This window comes from Mustelus asterias, chromosome 1 (assembly GCF_964213995.1).
Source record: "Mustelus asterias chromosome 1, sMusAst1.hap1.1, whole genome shotgun sequence".
Lineage (NCBI taxonomy): Eukaryota > Metazoa > Chordata > Chondrichthyes > Carcharhiniformes > Triakidae > Mustelus > Mustelus asterias.
This window is the reverse complement of record NC_135801.1, coordinates 191,931,970-191,945,547: the sequence shown is the minus strand read 5'-3', so window position 1 is coordinate 191,945,547 and position 13,578 is coordinate 191,931,970. Positions and strand designations below refer to the sequence as shown.

At 50.0% G+C, this 13,578-nt stretch overlaps 1 protein-coding gene across 1 annotated transcript; it reads left to right on the top strand.

Annotated features, from left to right (window-relative positions):
• The first annotated feature begins 536 nt into the window (after window positions 1–536).
• Window positions 537–3,201, top strand: nanos1 (nanos homolog 1). The gene has a single exon (XM_078224450.1). The coding sequence runs from the start codon at window positions 705–707 to the stop codon at window positions 1,359–1,361; it is 657 nt and encodes a 218-aa protein (XP_078080576.1). The 5' UTR covers window positions 537–704; the 3' UTR covers window positions 1,362–3,201.
• Window positions 3,202–13,578: the final 10,377 nt, after the last annotated feature.

Sequence of the window (13,578 nt, the reverse complement as noted above, 5' to 3'; positions counted from 1 at the left end):
CAGAATGTTGCCTGGTAACGGAGGGCGTTACCTATGAGGAGAGGTTGGAGAAACTTGGTTTGTTCTCACTGGAACGACGGAGGTTGAGGGGTGAGCTGATACAGGGAGAACGTGCAAACCCCACACTGTCCGTATAGCGCGCAAGAAACAATACTTTTCACTGTATGTTAATACATGTAACAATAATAAATCAAATCACAGACAGTGACGCAAGCCGGGAATCGAACCCAGGTCCCTGGTGCTGTGAGGCATGATGTGGAGAGGTAGCCACTGTGCTGCCTTGTATCCCAATACATATGACAATAATAAATCAAATCAAATCCCAGCCCAGGTACAATACTCCATCTGACAATAATAACTCAAAGCTCCAGGCCACTTTCTGCTGCGGATCCGTTGCACCTTTTCCCATTCTCCCGGTAGGAATGCGGTTGATCATAAACTTGGATATCTGTGTTGTGGACACTCCTCCTCCGGTGTAAACCCAGCCCTTTAAAACCCTCTGAACACAAGAGGCTCATTCAGCACTGAGGCTGGGAGGCAGGAAAGCAGGAGCCTGAGCAAAGAGGGGGGGGAGAGAGACACAGCAAAGGCAACGCTCTGTTACAAAAGGAGCTGGGGAACCTTCCTTCAATCCCCCCCCCCCCCTCTACTCTTTTGTTTAAATGAAATAGCAGCGATTGGAATTGTGAAACTCCACGGACAGCATGGATTTTTTGAAGTCCAACTACCTGAACGCTGGGAAGGGTTACGATTACACCTTTAACTTTTGGAATGACTATCTGGGTCTGTCCACCCTGGTGATGAAGAACCGCAGGAATGTGTCTCATTCATCCAACTCCATCACTGAGTCTTTGAAAGCCACTCTGGGACTGAACGATTCGAGCTGCCCTTGCCTTGGCCATGGGGCTCTGGATCGCTGCTGCTCCCCCAGCCACGCAAGGACCTTCCTGGAGATGGAGGAGAACTTCTCCCTCTTCAACCCCTTCCAGCCTCTCCCTCCTGGGGTTGGCCACCAAGAGCCCGAGACCCTGCTCGACCCCTTCAGCCCCCTTGACCTGCTGGGGCTGGAGAGGAGGGCGTTCAGGAAGGGCAGCGGGAGGGCCAAACAGGAGCCCAAGATCTGCGTCTTCTGCCGCAATAACGGGGCCCCCGAGGATGTCTACGCGTCGCACGTCCTGAAGACCCCGGACGGCCGGGTGGTCTGCCCCATCCTGCGGGCGTACACTTGCCCTCTGTGCAACGCCAATGGGGACAACGCGCACACCATCAAGTACTGCCCCCTCTCCAAAGACCAGCCACCCCAGAGGCTTTTGAAGGGGGGCAGAGCTGTGGGTGGAGGCAAGAGACTCAAAATCTTCTAGACTCACCATCCCCTTTTGAATGGGAGAGAGGGAGACAGAGAGAGCTCCTTGAATGGGAGAGAGAGAAAAACAGATCCCCTCTGCCCCTTGAATGGGAGAGAGAGAGCGGAACAGATTCCCCTCTGCACCCAATGCTTCTGAACTCCCCCTTCCATCATAATCAAAACTGCTTGGGAGTTAACCTGGTCTTGAAAAATAAACCTTAAGATCCCACCGTCCCTAAATATAGGAGCTGATTTGGTGAAAATCGTTGCATTTTTTTTGTCTCTTGTGATTTTTTTGGGGGGGGGGGGTGGGGGTGGGGGGAGGAAAGTGAGAATGAGAGAAATGTAATTTCTTCCTGCTAATTAACTTCATTTGTCATTCAAAGTCCGTGCTGTCTTCTGTTTTGATAATGGCAATTATATTAATGTGCAGATACAGGTTGGAGTTTCCTTGAGGGTCCTGATTTTTAATCATTTTTTGAACTCTTCCATTTACAATGTCAGTGGTAAATTTGAATCCAAATCCCATCCCTTCTGCCCAACCTGTTTGGAACTTTTCTACAGTCAGGGTTGCTAGGTAGGATAAGAACTCTTCCTCAGGAATGTAATTTTGGATGCAAGCCAAAAACAAGATTAAAATTTCTGCGCTTGGGGGTGAGACAGGAATTTCTCAGTGAACTATATATGGGTCATTTGAAGTAATCTTCCTGTGATTTTTAAGCTTTCCTACGAGATTCTACTTGACACTTGGCGCAAAAACTTGTGAATGCTCAGATGTTGCAACTAACACTTCACTGTAGATTACACCCCGGTGAATAAACAGCTCAGTCCTTGGTTAGAATTAATGAATTCGGTGATGGATTGACAATTAGAATGTGTCCGATTTTTGTTTTTGGCTTCACCTGTTATTCCTGTCCCTGAGTACTGGCACAAAGGACCTATTTTGAACACACGTGAGGTAACTCGACTCACTTGGATGGTTGGGGAAGGGAGATCAGAACCCATGGATCACAATTCGGTCTCAAGACCTGAGTTTGTCTTAAAGCAAGACTGCTGATTTGTTTTCTCTCTCTCTCTGTTTTTATCTTCGATGCAAGCACGATTTAGGGGGGAAAAAAAGGAACTGTCAGATAAATAGTCAACGTTTGAATCTTTTTCTTGGTTGCGTTTCGTCTGAACTCTTAATCCAAATATATTAAAGCAGAAATGCAGTTTCTTTCTGGTAGTGAATGTAACATTTTTTTTAACAGTCAGAACTGTTTGGAAGCGATAATGATTCTCGCAGGACTGCACAATGGAATAGCTTATTTCCTTTTGTTTACCAAAGCAGTTTTAAAAAGTTGTAATAGAATTTGATGTAAATAAGAACTTGTGCGTAATGTATATTCAGTATTTTGACCGTATACCGATTTTAAGGAGGGGCTCTACCTCAGAACGTTAATGTTTGACAAGATGCATTAAAGTTTCTATCGAAAAAACAAAATTTAATTATCAGATCAATAAATGACCAGTTTATAAATGAAACACTGCCATTATTGAGAGGTTTTGTAATGATATTTTTTTGGATTTTATATAAGAAATTTGTATTTTTCGCAATAAGGCTTCAGAGGAGATTAGAAATGAATGCTATTTCGAAGCACTTCATTAAAAACTGTAAATACATTCACGATTATTTCCTTCTTTTTGGATTTATGTTGTAAATTGTTAAAGGCCTTTCTTTGCGTGGAGTTTTTTTTAGGAAATAAAGAATAAGGTAGCGGTTTAATTTTTATTTATATAACGGTGTCACTGTTCTGTCAGCTGCGGCGCAGAAAGAATGAATGTCGACTGGAGGTAATAAAATGGCATATTGGAGAAACATTGCGATGACTTTTTCATCCTTTTTTTTGCCTTCGATGCTTGGGAGGGTGCGGGGCATGTCTCCCCCTTGGGGGAAGAGTTGGAACGTGCGCCACGTAGTCGAGGGCAGACTCTAAAAGGTCTGTTGTTTAGTTCTGGGCTGCTAAGGAAGAAGGGGAAGGGGGGGACCTTGCAATTTTTACATAGCGCCCTTCCTGGCCACGGGATGTCTCAAAGTGCTTTACAGCCGATGAAACGTTTAGAATATGTTGCCTGGTTTGGAGGGTATTAGCTGTGAGGAGAGATTGAACAGACTGGGATTGTTCTCCCTGGAAAGATGGAGGCTGAGGGGCAACCTGATAGAAGGTTATAAAATTATGAGGGGTATGGATAGGGTGAACAGTTGGAAGCTTTTTCCCAGACAATTACAAGAGGCACAAGTAAGGGGGGAAAGGTTCAGTGGAGATTTGCGGGGGAAGTTTTTTACACAGAGGGTGGTGGGGGCCTGGAATGCGCTGCCAAGTGAGGTGGTTGAGGCAGACACGTTAGCGACATTTAAGACTTATCTGGATAGACACATAAACAGACGGGGAATAGAGAGATACAGGCGGTTGGTCTAGATAGGACAACAAGATCAGCACAGGCTTGGAGGGCCGAAGGGCCTGTTCCTGTGCTTCTTTGTTCTTTGAAAGGACTGGGGTACACACAAGTGGCCAGCACTGGGAGGAACGTAGAACCACACCTGAAGTATTGTGTACAGTTTTGGTGTCCTTATCTGAGGAAGGATGTTCTTGCTATAGAGGGAGTACAGCGAAGGTTTACCAGCCTGATTCCTGGGATGGCAAGTCTATCATATGAGGAGATGATGGCACGGTGGTTAGCACTGCTACTTCACAGCACTCACCTGAAGAAGGGGCTCAGAGCCTCGAAAGCTTGTGTGGCTTTTGCTACCAAATAAACCTGTTGGACTTTAACCTGGTGTTGTTAAACTTCTTACTGTGTTTACCCCAGTCCAACGCCGGCATCTCCACATCACTTCACAGCGCCAGGGACCCGGGTTCGATTTCCAGCTTGGCTGGAGTTTGCACGTTCTCCCCGTGTCTGTGTGGGTTTCCTCTGGGTGCTCCGGTTTTCTCCCACACTCCAAAGATGTGCGGGTTTGGTTGGCCATGCGAAATTGCCTCTTAGTGTCCCGGAGATGTGTAGGTTAGAGGGATTAGCGGTGTAAATATGTGGGGTTACGGGGATAGGGCCTGGATAGGATTGTGGTCGGTGCAGGCTCGTTGGGCCAAATGGCCTCTTTCTGCACTGTAGGGATTCTATGAATGAAAACAATACAAAGTCAGTTAGGATTATATTCACTGGAGTTTAGAAGAGTGAGAGGGGATCTCATAGAAACTTATAAAGTTCTGGTAGATTCAGAAAGAATGTTCCCAATGGTGGGCGAGTCCAGAACTAGGGGGCATTGATTTAGGACTGAGGTGAGGAGAACGTTCTTCACAGAGAGAGTGGTGAATGTGTGGAATTCACGACCACAGAATGTAAAACGTTGTGTGATTTCAAGAAGGAATTAGGTATCGTTCTTGGGGCTACAGGGATCAAGGGAAATGGGGGGAAAGGGGAATCAGGATATTGAATTTGATGATCAGCCATGATCAAAGTGAATGGCGGAGCAGGCTCGAAGGGCCGAATGGCCTCCTCCTGCTTCTAGTTTCTATCTTGGAGGGACTGGAGGAGATGAGAAAACATAGCAGAAGAGCGGTGGGGGAGGGGTGACTCGGGGTTAGGTAGGGGTGGACTGGGGATGAGGTGGGGGGGGGGGGGGTTGTGGGTGAGGTGGGAGTGGACTGGGGGTGAGGTGGGATGGTGGCTAGAAGTCAGGTGGGGGGGGTGACTGGGGGTCAGGTGGGGGGGTGACTGGGGGTCAGGTGGGGGGGTGACTGGGGGTCAGGTGGGGGGAGGGATTGTGGGTGATGTGGGGAGGGGTTGTGGGTGAGGTGGGGTGGTGACGGGATCAGGTGGGGGGGGTGACTTGGGGTCAGGTGGGGGGAGGGGTTGTGGGTAATGTGGGGGGGGGGTTGTGGGTGAGGTGGGGTGGTGACGGGATCAGGTGGGGGGGGTGACTGGGGGTCAGGTGGGGGGAGGGGTTGTGGGTGAGGCTGTGGATGGACTTGGAGAGCAAGGATACGAGTTTGAAATGTGTGGCGCTGCTGGCCGGCCTGTACACCACCACAGGGAGGCGCTGGCCTAGTGGTATTATCGCTTCACTATTAATCCAGAAACTCAGCTAATGCTCGAGGGATCCCGGGTTCGAATCCCACCGTGACAAATGATGGAATTTGAATTCAATAAAAAATATCTGGAATTAAGAATCTACTGATGACCATGAAACCATTGTCGATTGTCGGAAAAACCCATCTGGTTCACTAATGTCCTTTAGGGAAGGAAATCTGCCGTCCTTACCTGGTCTGGCCTACTTGTGACTCCAGAGCCACAGCAATGTGGTTGACTCTCAACTGCCTTCGGGCAACTAGGAGTGGGCGGCACGGTAGCACAGTGGTTAGCACTGCTGCTTCACAGCTCCAGGGTCCCGGGTTCGATTCCCGGCTCGGGTCACTGTCTGTGTGGAGTTTGCACATTCTCCTCGTGTCTGCGTGGGTTTCCTCCGGGTGCTCCGGTTTCCTCCCACAGTCCAAAGATGTGCAGGTTAGGTTGATTGGCCAGGTTAAAAATTGCCCCTTAGAGTCCTGAGATGCGTAGGTTAGAGGGATTAGCGGGTAAATATGTGGGGGTAGGGCCTGGGTGGGATTGTGGTCGGTGCAGACTCGATGGGCCGAATGGCCTCCTTCTGCACTGTAGGGATTCTATGAAATACTGGCCAGACAGCGACGTCCATGTCCCATGAATGAATAAAAGTTGGGGATCAGGGTTGTGCATCAAAGCAACCCCTCGACATGCCTGGCTGGGTTAAGATAAAATCAGCAATAAACTAGATAATGTTGATGTTAAGTCTCATTTCTGGTGGTACAGATGCAGGATAGATTACTCGCGATAAGGTAAACATAACACCGAGGGAGAATTTAGCACGGCCAATCCACCCGCACATCTTTGGATTGTGGGAGGAAACCGGAGCACCCGGAGGAAACCCACGCAGACACGGGGAGAATGTGCAAACTCCACACACAGTCACCCAAGGTCAGAATCGAACCTGCAATGTAACTCAGTGCAGGAAAAGGATAAATGATCTCACCCGCTCCGCCAAGGGAAGTCAACCTTCGACTCCCCTCAATCTCACACTCGCAGTGGCAGAAGGTTTAAAGTTTATTTATCGGTCTCACAAGTAGGCTTACATTAACACGGCAATGAAGTTACTGTGAAAATCCCCGAGTCACTCTGACGCCTGTTCGGGTTACACTGAGGGGGAATTTATCATGGCCAATGCACCAAACCAGCACGTCTTCGGATTGTTGGAGGAAACCGGAGCACCCGGAGGAAACCCACGCAGACTCGGGGAATTTCCGAGTGCCATCGCTAAATCCTGACAAAACGACATTGTTTTAAACCTCCCCAAAGCTGGAACAGGTACTGCCCACTAGCACTGCCCCCTGGCACTGACCCCTAGCACTGACCCCTGGCACTGACCCCTGGCACTGACCCCTGGCACTGCCCACTAGCATTGACCCCTGGCACTGCCCACTAGCACTGCCCCCTGGCACTGCCCACTAGCATTGACCCCTGGCACTGCCCACTAGCACTGCCCCCCGGTACTGCCCCTTGTACTACCCCCTAGCACTGTCCCCTCGCACTGACCCCTGGCACTGACCCCCTGGTACTGCCCCCTGGTGCTGCCCCCTGGTGCTGCCCTCAGCACTGACCCCTGGTGCTGCCTCCTGGTACTGCCCCCTGGTGCTGCCCCCTGGTGCTGCCCTCGGCACTGACCCCCTGGTACTGCCCCCTGGTGCTGCCCCCTGGTGCTGCCCTCAGCACTGACCCCTGGTGCTGCCTCCTGGTACTGCTCCCTGGTGCTGCCCCCTGGTGCTGCCCTCGGCACTGACCCCCTGGTACTGCCCCCTGGTGCTGCCCCCTGGTGCTGCCCTCAGCACTGACCCCTGGTGCTGCCTCCTGGTACTACCCCCTAGCACTGTCCCCTCGCACTGACCCCTGGCACTGACCCCCTGGTACTGCCCCCTGGTGCTGCCCCCTGGTGCTGCCCTCAGCACTGACCCCTGGTGCTGCCTCCTGGTACTGCCCCCTGGTGCTGCCCCCTGGTGCTGCCCTCGGCACTGACCCCCTGGCACTGCCCCCTGGTGCTGCCCCCTGGTGCTGCCCTCAGCACTGACCCCTGGTGCTGCCTCCTGGTACTGCCCCCTGGCACTGTCCCTTAGCACTGACCCCTGGCACTGACCCCCTGGCACTGACCCCCTGGCACTGACCCCCAGTAACTGACACTGAGGCATTGGGGAAAGCAGCAGAACAAGATTCACAGGAAGAAGTTTCACTGTCTGGAAAAACTGGAGAGTTTGGGAATCTTTTCCCTCGGAGAGAGGAAACGGAAAGCTGTGGAATTTAAGAGTATTAAAGGGCTGAAGAAAGCATTTGTGGAGAAAATGTTTCTACTTGTCGGGGTCGGTGACATAAGATGGTCACCGGTAAATCCAATGGGAAAATTCAGGAGAAACCTCTTTACTCAGGCAGCGGTGAAAATATGGGAGTCACTGTCATGGGAGGTTGTTTAATCGATGCATTTAAAGCAAAGCTCTGTACGCAAATCGGGGAGAAAGGAATGGGAGGTGATGATTGGGCTGAGTCTGGTGGCAGCAAGCTGGAGTACAGCTAAAACACTGACATTGAGCTGGCCAGCTGAATGCCTACTTCTCTAAACTGGGCTGTTTGTGCTGATTAAATGGAGCTCTGGCACCACCCTGTGGCAATGGAATGTTCTGCACTGGAATTGCGCTGTCTGCCGTGTGTGTGTGTGTGTCTGTAAGTGAGTATGCTGTGTGTGTGTCTTTGAGTACACTGTGTGCGTGTGTGTGTGTGTGTGTCCTTAAGCGTGTGTGTGTGGCTGTGAGTACACTGTGTCTGTGTGTGTGTGTGTGTGTATGTTTCACGAGGGGAGCAGTTCACAATTCAGTAAGCTGTAAGGTGCTGATGGATAAAGATAAGTGTAGTCCTCAAGTTAAGGTGCTAAATTGGGGGAAGGCTAATTACGACAATATTAGGCAGGAACTGAAGAATGTAGATTGGGGGCAGATGTTTGAGGGCAAATCAACATCTGGCATGTGGGAGGCTTTGTAAGTTGATAGGGATTCAGGACCGGCACATTCCTGTAAGGAATAAGTATGGCAAGTTTTGGGAACCTTGGATAACGAGAGATATTGTGAGCCCAGTCAAAGAGAAAAGTGTGGAATACAAGGAAAGTAGAAAGAAACTTAAGCAAGGAGTAAGGAGGGCTCAAAGGGGTCATGAAAAAGCATTGGCCAGTAGGATTAAGGAAAATCCCAAGGTTTTTTACACATATATAAAGAGCAAGAGGGTAGCCAGGGAGAGGGTTGGCCTACTCAAGGACAAGGGAGGGAATCTATGTGTGGAGCCAGAGGAAATGGGTGAGGTATTAAATGAGTACTTTGCGTCAGTATTCACCAAAGAGAAGGACTTGGTGGATGGTGAGTCTGGGAAAGGATGTGTAGATAGTTTGAGTCATGTTGAGATCAAAAAGGAGGAGGTATTGGGGTTCTTGAGAAACATCAAGGTAGACAAGTCTCCAGGACCTGATGGGATATACCCCAGAATACTGAGAGAGGCAAGGGAGGAAATTGCTGGGGCCTTGAGAGAAATCTTTGTATCCTCACTGGCTACAGGAGAGGACAACACAGTAAGAAGTCTAACAACACCAGGTTAAAGTCCAACAGGTTTATTTGGTAGCAAAAGCCACTAGCTTTTGGAACAGGCTGTCCCTTCGTCAGGTGGGTGGGAGTTCTGATTACAAACAGGGCACAAAGCCACAAACTCAATTTACATGAATAGTGATTGGAATGTGAGTCTTTACAGCTAATCAAGTCTTAAAGGTCTTAAAGGTACAGACAATGTGAGGGGAGGTCCCAGAGGATTGGAGAATAGCCAATGTTGTTCCTTTGTTTAAGAAGGGTAGCAAGAATAATCCAGGTAATTACAGGCCGGTGAGCCTTACATCAGCGGTAGGGAAATTATTGGAGAAGATTCTTCGAGACAGGATTTACTCCCACTTGGAAATAAGTGGATGTATTAGTGAGAGGCAACATGGTTTTGTGAAGGGGAGGTCGTGCCTCACGAACTTGATCGAGTTTTTTGAGGAAGTGACGAAGATGATTGATGAGGATAGGGCAGTGGATGTTGTCTACATGGACTTCAGTAAGGCCTTTGACAAGGTCCCTCATGGCAGACTGGTGCAGAAGGAAAGCAACTGGCCCGGATGGGGTACCCGGATGTGCACTCAGATCCTGTGTGGATCAGCTGGCGGAGGTATTCACAGACATCTTCAACCTCTCTTTACAACAATCTAAGGTCCCTATCTGCTTCAAGAAGATGACCATCATCCTAAGAGAAACCAAGCAGCGTGCCTTAATGACTATCGGCCGGTGGCTCTGACATCCATCATTATGAAGTGCTTTGAAAGGTTAGTCACAGCACAAATCAATTCCAGCCTCCCAGACTACCTGGATCCACTACAGTTTGCCTACTGCCAAAACAGGTCCACAGCAGACGCCATTTCCCTGGCCCTGCACTCAACCCTGGAACACCAAGATAACAAGGACACCTAGGTCAGACTCCTATTTATTGACGACAGCTCAGCCTTCAACACTATTATACCCACGAAACTCATCTCCAAACTCCGTGGCCTGGGCCTCTGCGACTGGACCTGAACTTCCTAACTCACAGACCACAATCAGTAGGGATAGGCAACAATACCTCCTCCACGATCATCCTCAACACCGGTGCCCCACAAGGCTGTGTTCTCAGCCCCCTACTATACTCCTTATACACCTATGACTGCGGCCAAATTCCCCTCCAATTCAATTTTCAAGTTTGCTGACGACACCACCGTAGTGGGTTGGATCTCAAACAATGACGAGACAGAGCACAGGAATGAGATAGAGAATCTGGTGAACTGGTGCGGCAACAATAATCTCTCCCTCAATGTCAACAAAATGAAGGAGATTGTCATCGACTTCAGGAAGCGTAAAGGAGAACATGCCCCTGTCTACATCAATGGGGATGAAGTAGAAAGGGTTGAGAGCTTCAAGTTTTTAGGTGTCCAGATCACCAAAAACCTGTCCTGGTCCCCCCATGTCGACCCTATAGTTAAGAAAGCCCACCAACACCTCTACTTTCTCAGAAGACTAAGGAAATTTGGCATGTCAGCTACGACTCTCACCAATTTGTACAGATGCACCATAGAAAGCATTCTTTCTGGTTGGTATGGCTTCTGCTCTGCCCAAGACTGCAAGGAACTACAAAAGATTGTGAATGAAGCCCAATCCGTCACGCAAACCAGCCTCCCATCCATTGACTCTGTCTACACTTCCCGCTGCCTCGGCAAAGAAGCCAGCATAATTAAGGACCCCACGCACCCCGGACATTCTCTCTTCCACCTTCTTCCTTCGGGAAAAAGATGCAAAAGTCTGAGGTCACGTACCAACGGACTCAGGAACAGCTTCTCCCCTGCTGCTGTTAGACTTTTGAATGGACTGACCTTGCATTAAGTTGATCTTTCTCTACACCCTAGCTATGACTGTAACACTACATTCTGCACTCTCTCGTGAACGGTATACTCTGTCTGTTTTCTGGATACCTAATAACTTGAAGCTCTTGACTGTTTCTATTTCGTCCCCATTGATGTAGACAGAGGCATGTTCTCCTTTAGGCTTCCTGAAGTCGATGACAATCTCCTTCCAAAAGAGAAAATGCTGGAAAATCTCAGCAGGTCTGGCAGCATCTGTAAGGAGAGAAAAGAGCTGACGTTTCGAGTCCAGATGACCCTTTGACAAAGGTTATCTCCTTTGTTTTGTTGACATTGAGGGAGAGATTATTGTTGCCGCACCAGTTCACCAGATTCTCTACCTCTTTCCTGTACTCTGTCTCATCATTGTTTGAGATCCGACCCACTACGGTGGTGTCGTCAGCAAACATGAAAATCGAGTTAGAAGGGAATTTGGGCACAGTGTATAGGAGTGCAGTAAGGGACCGAGGACACAGCCTTGTTTAAAGTTTATTTATTAGTCACAAGTAAGGCTTACATTAACACTGCAATGAAGTTACAGTGAAATTCTCTGAGTGGCCACACTCTGACGCATGTTCGGGTACACTGAGGGAGAATTTATCCTGGCCAATCCACCAAACCAGCACGTCTTTCAGACTGTGGGAGGGAACTGGAGCGCCTGGAGGAAACCCGTCCAGAATCGGGGAGAACGTGCAAACTCCAAGTGACCCAAGCCGGGAATCGAACCCGGGTCCCTGGTGCTGTGAGGCAGCGGTGCTAACCACTGTGCCACTGTGCCAGTGTGGGACGCTGGTGTTGAGAGTGATCATGGAGCAGATGTCATTACCTATCCCTACGGTCTGTGGGTTAGGAAGTCTAAGATCCAGTCACAGAGGGAAGAGCCGAGCCCCAGGCCACGGAGTTTGGAGATGAGTTTTGTTGGGATAATGTGTGTGTGTGTTTGTGTTGTCACTCCCAACTACCTACATTTTTTTGTAAGGGCGAGCTGCGTTTTTAAAAAATGACAAATAACAACACCGCTGAGAGGATGGCTGATGCTGTAAAGTGACCACTTTCTGGAAAATCCCTCTCTGGATTATATCTGACGAAGGAGCAGCGCTCCGAAAGCTAATGGCATTTGCTACCAAACAAGCCTGTTGGACTTTAACCTGGTGTTGTTAGAACTCTTACTGTGATTATACGGGACAGACTAATCCTGAGAGAACACGGATGTTGTACCTGAGACAGTGAAAGAAACCAATTCAAACAGAATCAGCTGAGAGGGAGAAAAACAGCAAATGGAAAGACTGGATTTTAATCTCCTGCTGACAAAGATTGATTGTCACATCTTAGCACTCACCCAAAGTTCCATCTCCTGCTGATTTATATCTCTGTCTCTGTGTGTCTCTCTCTCTGGGCCCGGTTTTACCATCAATTTGTGCCCGTTTACGGGTGCAGAAACTTGGTAAAGTCGGGCGTGAGACGAGTCGCGCGATCTGCGTCCGCCTCCGCGCCGGTTCCCCCCTTTACAACGGCCCGAAAATGGCCACGATCGGGACTGCGCCCAAAACGGGCGCAAAGGCCACTTAAATGCATTCGCGTGCATTTAAAATGACTTATTGGGCTGCCCGCCCAGCTTTACCGGATCTTCCCCCTTCACCACCGCGTTCGCCAATCCGGAATCGGCGCGAAACAGACATGCTCCGTATAGGTCCGATTCAGGCGCTCCATCAGTGAGGGTCAGTGAGGGGGTAAGTGCCGAGTGTCCGACGATTCTCTGCTACTCACGGGTGACCTTTCGTTGCGGCCATTTTCTGTCTCAGTTCTGTGGCGGATCTGCGAGTGTGTGGGGGTGCGTGGGGGTGGGGTGGGGGATGGGGTTGTTGCTCTGCAGGGTCTCCGCTGTCCGACTTGCCGCGCGGACCCAGGTCTCAGCACTGACCTTGGATCTTGTGGTGCTGCTGGGTCCTAGTCCACTCAGCACTCTGCCAGCTGAAGGATTTGCACAAAGCCCTTGCAAATTGCACTGCTGCGGCCTCTCAACTTTACCAGGATTGTGGGGAGCGTGTGGCTGGGGGAATTGGGGGGAGCTGTGATTGTGGGGAATATGTGGCTGGGGGAATTGGGGGGAGCTGTGATTGTGGGGAGCATGTGGCTGGGGGAATTGGGGGTGCTGTGATTGTGGGGAGCGTGTGGCTGGGGGAATTGGGGGGAGCTGTGATTGTGGGGAGCATGTGGCTGGGGGAATTTGGGGGGCTGTGATTGTGGGGAGCATGTGGCTGGGGAATTGGGGGGTATGGACAGTGACTTTTGATGGGCTTGGGGCAAGCAGCGTTCCTTAACCTCTACATGAGTTCCTTTCCATCTCCAACCTCCCCTCAGAGTGACGAAATGGCTTTTGCGATGCAACCAATCAATCCTGCTGTACTTTTGGTTGCTGTTAGATCTGAGGAGGAGGAGCTGGAGGAAGAATAGCGGGCACAGGAGGCCCGGGCCTTACCATTCGCAGGAGGAGAGGGAGGCGACCACCAGAGGCAGGAGGTGGCTGCCATTCACACAGGGGGAGGTGGATAGGAGAAGGAGGGAGCAGAGACCCCGGGCAGTTCCGTGCACAAGTGTCATTTGAACAGATGTCGGACACCGTGTGCTGCCGACG

What these genes read in the sequence shown, in the direction of transcription:
- nanos1 (XM_078224450.1), top strand. Translation starts at nt 705, where the DNA reads ATGGATTTTTTGAAGTCCAACTACCTGAACGCTGGGAAGGGTTACGAT.